We start from the raw sequence: 13,303 nt of genomic DNA, 5'->3' as shown, positions 1-13,303 counted from the left end.
TGTCTCACACCTGCTGTTATTCTCAATGGACATCTTCCTGCACATGTCTGGCTTTACATGGTGGCATCTTACTTTCTCCCCCCCCCCCCCCCCCCCCTTACTCTTTATTCTTTCCTTTTATTTATATCTTTTCTTTTCCACCGTCTGTCTGTATTTCTATCATTTGGTTTACATTTGCTTTGCTTGTCTTACGTATCTCTCTCTGCCCCCCACTTCCTTCTGGTTTCTCTCCCTGTCTCTCCCTTTTTCACTCTATCATTTGGGGGGGTGCAGAGGAGCCACCCCCTCGCCCCCCCCAGCCGTCTCTGCTGGTCAAGAGTAAGTCTGGCGTCTCGCCCTCAGTGCAGTCTACCCACTGCTCCTGCCCCCTCTGTTCTCTCCTAGCACCCCTCCTCAAAGGTACAGCCTGAGCTCTCTCCCCTCTCCACTTCCCCTCTCCCTCTCTCTCTCTCTCTCTCTCTGTCTCTTTTTCTCTCTCTCTCTCTCTCTATAAGTTCATGAGCCTTGTACCCAAACGTAGTCCATAGGGTACTATTCAAGGTGGCAAATTGGAATATGTATATTCTGAAAGACAGATTTCTGGTTATCACATTTCGGCATGATTGCAGTTTGGAATCAGTAGCTTATCCTCTGCAGAGCCCCCTCACAGAAGATGCCCCTTAATGACAAATTTACGTCTATTCATTCTATAATTCTTTATTAATTGACTGAGTTGTAAAAACAGTTTTTATTTTGTTTATGAGACAAACATATTATTTTGAAAATACAAATCCGTAAAATTGTGTTTAAAAAAAAATAAAAAATACACTCCTGGTTGGACACACAAATGCCCAGGAAATGTTAATGATCATCATCATACTGGGTAACATTAGTGAGCCACATTCAACACAAACTAGTCTGAACAAATGTGCAAATAAAAGTCTTTGATGCGTCACAGATTAAAGATAAGTCTCACCATGAGGTTATGAAAGGCCTCACATTGTATGTTTTGTCAGGCATACACACAAGAGTGTCAAATTCCTGTGGTGCCCCCTGGGCAGTTTACTTGACCTGTTGCTCTTTCTATTGTACACCAACGATATAAAGCTGCCGGTCCTAGTTTCCCCTTTTTATATGCTGATGAATCAGCTATTCTTGTATCTCATATAGATAAATCTATATAGGACATTTTAACAGAAAGCTTGATCATCAAAACCTGGCTGACAGAAAAAGACAGACAGAAAAAGACTGCCACTACACCTAGGTAAGACAACCAGTCCTGTTTGGAGCAGTAAATAGGCTACAAAAGGAGGCCAAATTGGACATTAGCACAGAAGGAATATTATTTACATCAAAGACATTAGTTACTTACCTCGGTTGCGTCCTACAGGGGGCACTTCTACGGCATTGAAGGCCCTAGGCTGAGTTCATTCTGCAACCAGATTTTTAGCTAGGAAAGCAAATCTTCTAACTAAGTAATGTCCTACTAAGGAATCAAGTGATTATGCCATCAGCTCGTGGGGACCCAAGAAATCCTTCAAGCACCAACTGCAGGCTGCCCAAAATGAAGTAATTCTGTTGTTGAGCACCAACTTCATATGGTTCAAAAGAGAGCGCCAAAGTATTTTAATTCTTTAAGAAACCATCTCACAGGCACAATGCAAGAGGTAGTCAGTCTAATCCCACCCTACACGGCCACAGGACTGTGATGGGTAGGTCCTCTTTTATCCTTATCGTTATGAGGCAGTGGAATGGAACAAACTACCCTAAATAAAGATAGAAAAAATATTTTTAAAAGGGGTTTTAAAAAAAAAGATTAGGGATCTGCCCTCTTTATTCTGGAACCATGAATGTGATGCACTGCAACATGTTATTTATTCGTTTTGAAGACTTAATTCATTAATTTATATGGTATTACCTAGCTAGTGTAAGCTACGTATTTGGGATTTGTTATCATGTCAATTCTCAATGCCTATGTGGAGAGCTCTCAAATGATACCAATAAACCTTGACCTCCTCTAGTACCTCACGGACTATATGCATATCTTTATTTCCCTCCTTCTTTCAAGACCTTGTTGACCTTGTCTTTTTCCCTGTACTAACCTGTGTGTGTAGAGTTAAGTTGCAAACTAAGTTCCCTAGGCTATCCTGCAGGACTGTGGGGTTATGAAGCATGTATTTGGATGTGTGAAGCCTGTGACAACACCATAAGAGCTGAACCACAGCAAAACAACAAAGATTTGTACATTATGAAGCTTGCCTAACCTAGTATGCATATAGCTATGCATATGTGGCTTTCAAATCCTCACATAGGTATTCCATGGTCTTTTTAGTAGCTATCTTTCCATAATCCTGCTGCGTTTCGGCAAGGCTTTCTCTTTGTGTATACAAGAGATCTCAGCTTCAGCGCTGTGAATGCCATTATCAGCTGATCTTCTAGAGTCCCATTGTATTCTTCAGGATAAGTGGTGGTTTTACGAACACAGCTGACAGTCCCATTTTCCACTAGTTGCTCTTGGCGGAGTGTAATGGCTGCTGTATACTGAATAACCTATACCTTGGGGCACCTTAAACGACATGTCACATTGGGTGGCTCTTTGCTTTAATGGGTTTCAGGTTATCATGGCCTTGTCAGAGTGATAAATGTCTGTCACGAAAAGTGTGGTGTTCTTCAAAAGGCTTTTCACAGCTGCCCCACATGGGATGAAAAACACAGTCAATCAGCCGGAGCAAGGGCACTCACTTTCACATAAAGCCATCATTACTTGCTTGTCATCTGTAAGCCAGTTGAGAAATGTGATTTGTTCTCTTTCTCTCTCTCTCTCTCTCTCTCTCTCTCTCTCTCTCTCTCTCTCTCTCTCTCTCTCTTCTGTGTGCGTCTATAGAGCCATGTTATGATGCTGTGGCGGAGGATGAAGATGTGACCCCGTCAGGTCTGACAAAGCTGTCCCTGAAAAAGCTAGGGGTGAAGGGACTCAAACTCAAACCGGCCGCCTGGGTGTCAGCCACCAAATTCGGGGACCGGTCCCCCTATGGGGCCAGAACGCCCGGAGGAAGCACACTCAATGAGGTGGCGCTCATTGACTTTGGGGAGGAGGTGCCCCCACCTACGCCGTCTCCGTCCCCCATCATGGAGGCCCAAATGGCCTCTCTGGCCAAGTTGGCTCTGGAGGCAGAGTCTCTCCTGGACAGAACCCCGCCCCAGAGCCCCTCTCGGTCTCTGCCCCGCCCCTTACACCCCACCCCTGTGGTGGACTGGGACGCCCGTCCTCTGCCTCCCCCCCCAGCTTATGACGACGTGGCTGAAGACGAGGACGACATTGAGGTTAGCTCCATTAACAGCACTGACCCCCAGGAGCCGGGTCAAGGACATGGCTGCAGTCGGAGCGCTAGCTTTCACACCCCCGGCTTCACTGCTGGGGAAACCCTGAATGAGAGGGCCCTGGTGGAGGACAACCTCTTCCTGCCCTGCCGGCACCCCCATGGCTCGAGCTTCTCCCAGTCGGCCGAGATCTTTCAGGAGCTGCAGCAGGAGTGCATGAAGAGGCTGAACGTGCCCAGAGAGATGGGCCCGCCAAGCCCCAGCCAGGACCTCCACCGCCAGATTGTCCTGTCTGTCTGCTGTAATGACAAGCCCCAAATCCCGCCGCGCATCCCCATTCCCCCACGCCCGCCTGCTAAGCGGGGCTCTGACTACACCCGCTGGTCTGGGGAAGTGTCAGTCGAGGACGACAAGGAGTGTCCCCCTCAGATCCCTCCCCGGGACCCCTTCTCCCAGCCAAGCTCGCGCACCCCCAGCCCCATGGCCATGCTCCACGTGGGCTCACCCCAGCAGCGAAGCCTGGGCCCGGGCATCGGCACGGGTTCAGCCTACCTCTCCAGCTCCCCAGGCAAACTCATGCCCACCACACAGAGCTTCGCCTCTGACCCCAAGTACGCCGCCCCCAAGGTCATCCAGGCCCAGGGCAAGGAGAAGGAGCCTGCCAAAGTGCCCTGCATCCTGCCCATTGTGCGCGATGGCAAGAAGGTGAGCAATACGCACTACTACCTCCTGCCCGAGCGACCGACCTACCTGGACCGCTACGATAAGTTCCTGAAGGAGGCAGAGGGGTCGGAGGACAGACGACAGCTCAATACTGCCACAGTAAGGCCCATGGTCCAACAGCAGCCGCCGCAGCAGCATGGCGACTTTAAGGTGAACTTCTCCTCCAACAACAACAGCACCCTCACAGGCTGTGGGGCAGGCAGAGGGGCTGGGAAGAGCTCTCCTGGCCTGGTAGGGCCGGGCACGGAGGGGCCAGCCGGCGGAACCACCACAGACCGTGTTCGACAGGTGAGCACCAGTGTGTGTGGGGACAACCTAACTGCTCTTAAACATAAGCAGAATCGTTTGTGATTAAGTCATAATATTTTTTGGTTTCACTTTTAGAAGGGATATAATTGAAGTCAGTGGGCTCACTCAAATTGTGTCTGTTGTGTGTGAGGGGGGACATTAAATACCTGGTTTAAGTAGAAGTGCCAATCAAGCAATATGTAAACATGGCATCTGTCTGTTAGAGTATACCTTGGAGGGCAATTTGGAGTTTTGCATTAAAAAAACTGTGCTTTCTTTTTTTGTCTTTGTTTTCATAAACAACTTAAATCATAACATAACAAAAATATCTTTTTTTGGTGCTATAATTGATACCCTTGGGAAATGTGGCCGGTCTGTTAATTCAAATGAGTAGAAACAGAAGACCTGCTGGTCTAGCCCTACAGTGCAGCATGGAACAGCATGTCAAGTGTTCAGGACTAAAGACACCATTTACTAGTGCCATCATAATCATGTGTGGACTATACACCATACACCAGTCAGGGTTATTTTGCAGGTGAATGCAGGCACTGTAGGCATTTGTTGGTGTTCGTCAGTAGAGGGCACTAGAGAACAGCATGGCTTATCCTCAGTGCTGCTTTTGATCTTCCCATTGATCAGTCAGTCAAAACGATATGGAAGTACAGTTCCTTTCCCTCTCCTAGTAGAGCACAGGTGTGTGTGCCAGGAGGTCGGTGAGGCATGTGTCAGTGATGCCTGCATGTGTCTCTGCTCCTGGGTTTCAGGTGCAGGAGGCAGTGCATGGGGTGACCATAGAGGAGTGCCAGACAGCCCTGCAGAATCATGGCTGGAATGTGCAGAAGGCTGTGCACTACCTGAAGGTAAGACAACTACCTACAGGTACACTGGGATGCAGTATACTGCAGAAGTTTTCTCCAAAGGATGCAGAGTAGAAATAAAGCATGTATATATATATATATATATATATATATACGTTTACCACCTCACTCTATTTCAAGTGTACAGTCAATAGAAGCAGCCTCTAAAGGTACAAATATCCCTGTCTGTATTTCCAAGTGGTTAGGCATCTGTGATGATCTGTAGTTATCACTGAGTGCTGGGGTGTTTTCCAGACAAAGATATTTAGTGTAGCAGTATTTATTGGTGTGAAATTAAATCAAATGTGAAAAATAGGCTGTGCAAAAGTTTGGGCACCCTCATAATTTTGTTGATTTGAATACCTGTACATACTCAATGCTGATAAAATGCAACACAGAATTAGTCTGGTTAGCTCGTCAAGCCTTCAATTTCATAGAAAGGTGCATCCAACCATTAGAAAAGGTATTTAAGGTAGCCAATTGCAGGTTGTGCTTCTCTTTGATTCTCCTCTGAACAGTGGCAACATGGGGGCATCAAAACAGCTATCAAATGATCTGAAAATAAAGATTGTTCAGCAATTTTGTTTAGGGGAAGGCTACAAAAAGTTATCCTGGAGGTTTCAGCTATCAGTTTCCACTGCGATGAATTTAATTATGAAGTGGAAGGCCACCGGTATAGTTCTTGCTAAGGCTAGAAGTGGCAGGCCAAGAAAAATAACAAAGAGGCAAAGGCAAATAATGGTCAGAATGGTCAAGAATAACCCTCAGACCACCTCCAAAGATCTGCAAGGTCATCTTGCTGCAGATGGTGTCACTGTGAATTGCTCAACCATTCAGCGCACATTGCACAGAAAACAGCTGTATGGGAGAGTGATGCAGAAGAAGCCTTTTCCGCACACACGCCACAAACAAGCTCGCTTGAGGTTTGCCAAACTACATTTGAACAAGCCAGGCTCATTTTGGAACAAAGTGCTGTGGAATGATGAGACAAAGATAGAGATATTTGGTCACAACAAGAGGTGTTATGCATGGAGGCAAATTAATGCAGCATTCCTAGAAAAACACTTGCTGCCCACAGTAAAATTAGGTGGGGGGGTCCATCATGCTGTGGGACTGTGTGACTAGTACAGGAACTGGAAATCTATTTAAAGTTGATGGTCGCATGGATTCAACTCAGTACCAGCAAATTCTTGACAATAATGTTCAAGAATCTGTAACAAAGCTGAAGTTACGGCGGAGTCGGGTCTTCCAGCAGGACAATAACACGAAACATTGCTCCAAATCCACTAAGCCATTTATGCAGAGGGACAACTACAATGTTCTAGAATGGCCATCCCAGTCCCCAGACTTGAATATAATTGAAAATACTTGGGATGTCTTGAAGCAGGCTGTCCACGCTAGGCACCCATCAAACCTTACAGAGCTGGAGCTGTATTGTAAGGAAGAATGGTCCAAAATACCTTCATCCAGAATCCAGACACTCATCAGAGGCTATAAGAAGCGTCTAGGGGCTGTTATTTTGGCAAAAGGAGGCTCCAGTAAATATTATTGTGATTTTTCTGTTGGGGTGCCCAAATTTATGCACCTGTCTAATTCTGTTATTATACATTTGGCATATTCTCTGTTTATCTAATTAACCTTATTTCACTTCTAAAATATCCCTGTGTCCATGTAGTATTATATATGTGACAAAGAAGTTCCTGATCCAAACACCCAACGATTTATAAATGAAAGTAATAAAGATTATCAGGGGTGCCTAAACTTTTGCATACGACTGTATATATATATATAATTGCATACAATCATTTCACAACAGTAATGTCCTTTGTGTCCTTGTGTAATTTACCACATCAAGGGTTGACTGAATTGACAAGCTCTCTCAATTCAAAGACACTGCCCATAACTGTGTGTGGATCTGTCTATGATTTAAGCATACAGTACATCATGGTTGTCAGGGTTACGTGGCGTCACCCTCTCCTTCTCTTTGTGTTGAGGAGGAGGCACTTGAGTTGACTTGCTAATGTGTCCCAGCTGATGGGATTGGACCAAGCAATGTTCTGCGTTAGGCTAAGTCCTCACATTCAGATGTTCGAGTTCTTGTGTAATTCATTAAGGGTTCATGACTGTAGTTAACAGGTAGATATGGGCTGATGGTTTTTGTTTTTGTGGGGGGGGGGGGGGGGGGTGCAGGCATTCTTTTTATACTCTATGTGTTCGGATAATTGCCTTGCCTTTATGGAAGCAGGAAAGTTTGTTTGTCTGTCTTGTTGGATGACTTCAGATAATCAACACTTCACAGCAGCTGCAGGTTTTTGCGATATAGTGTTTTGTCTAGTGCTTCTGTGCTGGTTGAATAGTTATTTTGAACAGGCTTTTTCATTGCTTTTCTTTGCAGTTACATCATGTGACCTTATTATTTTGCTGCCATGGAAGATTTTGAAACAGTAATTTGAACATTGGCCCCGTTCGACCTGTATATAATAGCAACTGTGATTAACTCTACTCCCATTTACACCAGGGGATTTAAAGCCATTGATCGTTTGCCTTGCCCTTTCGACTTTGCTGCATAATGGAGATGTCTAGGGTTCTATTGGCATTGGCTCACATGTTTTCATTTGAATCGGCCTCTGGCAGTAGGATGAGTAGATAATCACTGATTCCTACCTCGTGGGTGTGCTGTTCTGTTAAATATTGGCTTTGTTGACCTTAGAACAGGACAATACAATATAGTCAGTACAGAATTGAATTGAATTTTACTTTCTCCTCAGACAACATTGGCATGTGTTCAGCCATTAAACACAAGCACACTTTCATCTGGTGAAATAGATCATGTCTGAAGTATGTTTTGCTCTTCCCCGCTTTCTCTCTTTTTCTCTCTCTCTCTCTCTCACTCTCTCTCTCGGTTTGTGTTTGCAGGTGGAGCAGCTCTTCTGTCTGGGGCTGAAGTCTCGAGTGGAATGTCTTAACCTCCTGGAGATGTTTGACTGGAACTTGGAGCTGGCGAGCACTCAGCTGCTGGACACCTATGGCGCCGTGAAGCAAAGGTTGGTGTTGGTGCACTAGCTCCTCCAGACCGCTGTCATTATCATGTCCCAGCTCAGCCCAGCCCAGCTCAGCTCAGGCACTCAAAAGATCATCATATTGAAGCTGAGGTCCCCAATGCAGGGTGCCCACAGTTCTGGAAACGTCAATGAATTTAATCATTTCAATTTCTTGTCCCTCAGTACTCTGGAGAGTTGTACGTTTTTGGTGTTGTATACATTTTATTGGTGGTGACGAGGCTATGTTGTCTGCCTTAAAGCCCCATTATGTAACAATTATACTTCAGAATTAGGGTTTGGATAAGGAGTTTAACCTTAAAATAACAGCTTAAAAAAAATTGGGTCGCTACAATGACTTTTAATATGGAGAATCGCCTCCGTGCCATTGTGATACAAGGGTCCTTAGGCATATAACTGCGTTCTGTAGTTGTGCCTGCCGCAGCCCGCAGCCCGCCGCCCTGACTTGTTGACTTTCTGCAGATCTAGTAAGTAGCTTATTTGCCGTCTTGCTTTGTCTTGTATTGCACTTGCTTGATGTTTGACTGTGTAAGGACAGTCGTTGAGTAACTAGTTTGTCATAATGTCAAAGTCAGCACATTTCAAGAGATTTCGTTAGTTTTCGCTGCTAGCATGCCATTCGCGAATAGCTATTGATCCGTTGTGCTGCTTTAAGCAAACTTTAAGGCTGTTTCATTGGAGTGAAGGCTGGGTAGTATTAGTCTTGTGGGATCAGGTCTAACTTCAGGACTCTATTAAAAAATGGGTCCCTGTTGTAATACGGCTGCCATTCCCTCTAAAGCCAACTTGTCAAAAGCACTGCTCACCTATGCCGTTTTCTGCTCCAATCTCTCACACTGCCACCTTCACAGGACATTTGATACGTTTCCTCCATGGTAGTCCCCAGATGTGCATCCTAAAATACTTCTGGCTCAGCAAAACACAGCCCGTATTGACTGGTAACTTCTCGAGTAACACTTGCTGAGCCCATGTTACACTGCCAGCCGCCTTTGGCCCATGGCCAACAATAGTGAGGCAGCATTTTATCTTGATGGCTTTTCATGATGATTATAAGTGTTACCTTATGCATCAGCGGCAGCAGAAGTGGTTTAGAATGACAATGAGATGGGTTTTTCTAACTCAAGGACTCTCCAGTGGTGCGCTGTCCAGTCTGCTGCTCTATGTGATCTAAATGTGCCCCAAGACCGGCCGTCGGATCAGTCTTGACAAATGAAATGTCCAATTGCCTGTTGGTGCACAAGTAGTTAAAGCAGTAGATGCCCAGACAGGAATAAAGCATGCAGCTAAATAGTGTGTATAAGCACGTAGGTACTTCTCAACACTGTTCTTCAGTCTAGACATATCAACAGTTGCCACTTATGCGATGCTCGTGCCGATAATGAACACCTTAGCTCAGACACAACACAGACATGGTGCAAACAGACACCTCTCTTGACAGTTTTAGTGTTGATGCTTAGGGCTGGACTTTGAGGAGGCAGTCTTGGATTTTAAAATGTGGCAAGTTTATGTGGAAGAATTGAAGAAAAAAAATACAGAAAAGTGCCATTTGGAAGTTTTATGTGTGTTTGCAATTTTATGCAGGACTATCTATTTACATTTCCAGGCGATGACTGTCCTCTAGACGTCCTCCTGTCTTCTTCATGTACTTGATCTGGTCGCGGTCCGCCGGAGGTGAGCGCCACTGCGAAGCCATCGCTGGCAGCACAAAACATTTGGACTGGGGTGCCCTCTTCCCCTCTCAGAGCCTCAGAAGATGACCATCAAGGACACGGCCTCCTCCCTCCTCCACAAGACTGTTAGTTCACACTGCACAGCCATGTGTGTGTGTGAGTGTGTGGTACGGCTGCACCTGTCGGGAGTGTTCTCCTGTGTGTCAAGACTCTCCCCCATGGAGTCTGGCCCCCTGCTGAAAGCCGGGCGGTGCACTGCTGCGTTCCGGCGGGAACAGAAGTTCATCCAGCCCAGTTTCTTGTCCCACGAGGACATTAGTTCAGAATCCAGGACAGCTGGTCCGTTTGATTTGGCCTGTTTTCCCTGCCTTTGAGAGTTCTATATGTTAAGTAGGAGAGAGATTTGCAGAGATTTATAAGAGTATGTGTGTGCGTCTGCGTCTACGTGTGTGTGTGTTTGTGTGCGTGCCTGTGTGTGTGTGTGCGTGTGTGTGTGCGTGTGTGTGTGTGTGTGCGTGTGTGTGTATACGAACGTAATTTGTTTGGATTTGAGTTTATATATTTGCATCAGATATATTCTGATTTTTTTTTCCTCTCTTTTAAAGTATGACACTTTATTTGATGTATTGCGAAAAGGAAGTTGTAAGTCAAGGTCGGAACCCATAGACGTTTTAAGTTCTAATGTTAAAAAGGTATTTGTTTTATGTTCTGTTGTGTGTAGAGTGTGTCTGTTAGACTGTGTTCCCTGTTGCCCTCTCTTTCAGTGCTGCTCCTGTGACCTAATGCACTCCTCTCTCTTGGCACCAAGGTCTCCAACTCTGTATTCCTCTTTCGTTGTTCTTGCTGTGCTTTCCTAATTCCCCCTAGTCATGGTAAGCCCTCAGCACAATAGTACAACACAGGGTTTTAAGTCACTGTGGGCCGTCGCCCTTCCTGTTTTACAGTATTAATATTTGTACACAAAAGCACAGTTGAAATGCCAGCACTGTTCTAATGGTATCTTTTGCTGAAGTACGTCCAAGCACAACAACAATCATCCAGACTACACATGGGTCTTTGTTTTTTTTTTTTAATATTTTGGTTGCTGTTGCGCCAGGAGTTCTCTGATTCCTTCATTGAATAGCCTTATCTGTGTTGTCGTCTGTTATATTTAGTGAGTCGCCCAGTAAAATGCATCCCACAAATCCACAGTCTCCCTAAGAACCTCAGCAGTGATGCCTAGTGTAGCATACTTTGTGTCCGAGTATCCAAGTAGCTCAAGCTCTTCTTACAGTGCATCATCCTCTACAGTGTAGTGGGTTTGAAAGTCAGCGCTTGCGACGTGGAGGATCTGATGACCAATGGATTGCTTTGTCTTTTCATTGACTGCTATTATTCAATAAGCAGGGCTGCTCAGATAGTGCAGGTGCTTAGCTAACCCACCGCCCTGCTCCGTCAAACAGACCTGACTGTTTTTTTTTAAGATCCACTGCAGTTTGTATGCTAAGCTGTCTGGCTGTTTGGAAGTGGTGTATGTGTGTGTGTGTGTGTGTGTGTGTATAAAACTCTCCATTCACTATTTTCTGTAGGAGATGGCTTGAGATAATTGTCTTTGCTAAACACCTCTAACACTACAGCGCCTGCCCACTGTTAATGCAGTGACCTGTGTGTGTGTGTGTGTGTGTGTGTGTTTTTTGGTGTGTTTTCGCTGTTAATGCAGTGACCTGTGTGTGTGTGTGTGTGTGTGTGTTTTTGTGTGGCTTCTTCTGTTTGCTTGGAAAGGCTCTCACTGTTTCCTCACCTGACCAAACAGCCTCGACAGGACACTGAACAAGTCTTTGAGAAGGTGTCTTTGAGCAACCTAGAAGACCACTGCTCCCATCTACAGAACAACCACCAGCTTGCTTCCATTGATGTGAACAATGAGGCAAGGAATTGTATTTGTGTGTGTGTGCTGTTGCGTATTTGACACCCATGATTGGAGCATTTAACGACAAAAAAGTGATAACTTGTCTCAGTCTTACCTGATTCTCGTTTTTTTTTATATGTACCAAGCTGCTGGTGTAAAAGTACTGAAATTACCTTGTGGGAAATGACCCTGTATTTGCCTTTGTTTCTTTGTGTGCTTTGTCGTCTTTTTTGTCCTTTCTGCAGTGGATAATTCCTCAAAGTGTTTTGCTTTCAATGGTTGTACAAATTATTTTTCCTGGGTGTCTGAATTGTGGCATAGTGCTGCCATTTTGAAATGTATAAATATAGACATATAAATGTATTTTTTATTAAAATAACTATTTTTTATCTTTTTTCTATGAATGCCTGTTGTACTTTCTCAGCAAGTTAGCAAAGGGACTCACATCAGAAACATAAAATCACAAGATGTACTCCTAAGGGCCTGTTAATGGAGGAGAAACAGCAACTCCACAGAATGTTCAGGCCCCTACTATATACTCCTGAGACCGTGACAACTCTAGAATACTTCATATCTTAGATTTGCAAAGCATACAGTTCTGCTACGTTGCCTTTTTTTTCATTTACCCTGTAATTGACGTGGTCACTGAAACTAACTGAAAACCCCAACTTTTTCAATTCCTCAAGCCATTCAACAAACTGCCATTCCATGTAATGGGCCCTATCTGTGGTAAGTGATCCCAATACTGTAAGGGCACAGTAGTGCTGAGCTCCATTAAAATTGGAACAGTCTAGGAGCTCAAAATAAATAAAAGTAAAATTGTGGGTGAGATGTTAATTTTTAAATTAGTGCGGGTAAAATTAGATTGCTGCCAGACTGCTTAAGCAAATTATGAAGGGATAATTTATTTGATGTGCAAATAACTGGTCACTGGTATACAGGTAACTAAAATTGTTGAGAAGCTATGAGTCAGACTTCAAAACCATTTAGTTTGCAATAACTGGTATTTAATCATAAACATAAACAACATCCTATCTTCAAATAAAGCAGACACTGATGGGCAAAGGCACTCTGTGTACAAACTGTGGACTGCTCCCCCATCCAGTCATCCAAGTCTTTCAATCATCTTCCACCTCTCCCCTCTCCTAGCGCTAGTGTCAGCACCTCACCCATCAGCTGCAGGCCTGGCTGTGTCTTCAGAGCTGTTGGGTTTCTTCATGTAGACGGGGGCAGACCTCTGCCCCACGCAGAGTCCTCAAAGCAGCTATTGATCACCTATCGTCTGTGAATGACAGGATGACAGATGCTTAATATCAGTCCAACACAAATGGGGTTTTCATTTTGCCCAAGATTTAGACCCGGGATTCATTTTTACTTCATAAAGGTTTTTGGGAGGGGAGGGGGGTCAGTGTGGGATCATCGCCTTTGTGATGTAATTATTGGGCAATAGAAGGTTTGACATTTTTCATTATGTTGCATTGATTTCCTTTGTAGCTGAAGCATTTGTATGATCAAATA

The 13,303-nt window shown here is 44.7% G+C and overlaps 1 protein-coding gene across 1 annotated transcript in view; it reads left to right on the top strand.

Annotated features, from left to right (window-relative positions):
* The window catches only part of tnk2b (tyrosine kinase, non-receptor, 2b), a 33,010-nt gene extending 20,825 nt beyond the window's left edge, over positions 1 to 12,185 (top strand). Inside the window, 5 exon segments of the mRNA XM_080837401.1 lie at positions 274 to 399; positions 2,864 to 4,311; positions 5,076 to 5,171; positions 8,085 to 8,212; positions 9,831 to 12,185. Of these exon segments, the coding sequence (XP_080693527.1) occupies positions 274 to 399; positions 2,864 to 4,311; positions 5,076 to 5,171; positions 8,085 to 8,212; positions 9,831 to 9,837 (1,805 nt within the window). The 3' untranslated portion in view covers positions 9,838 to 12,185.
* The last annotated feature ends 1,118 nt before the right edge of the window (positions 12,186 to 13,303 follow it).

Source organism: Sprattus sprattus, assembly GCF_963457725.1.
Source record: "Sprattus sprattus genome assembly, chromosome: 4".
Lineage (NCBI taxonomy): Eukaryota > Metazoa > Chordata > Actinopteri > Clupeiformes > Clupeidae > Sprattus > Sprattus sprattus.
This window is presented reverse-complemented; position numbering and strand designations above follow the sequence as displayed.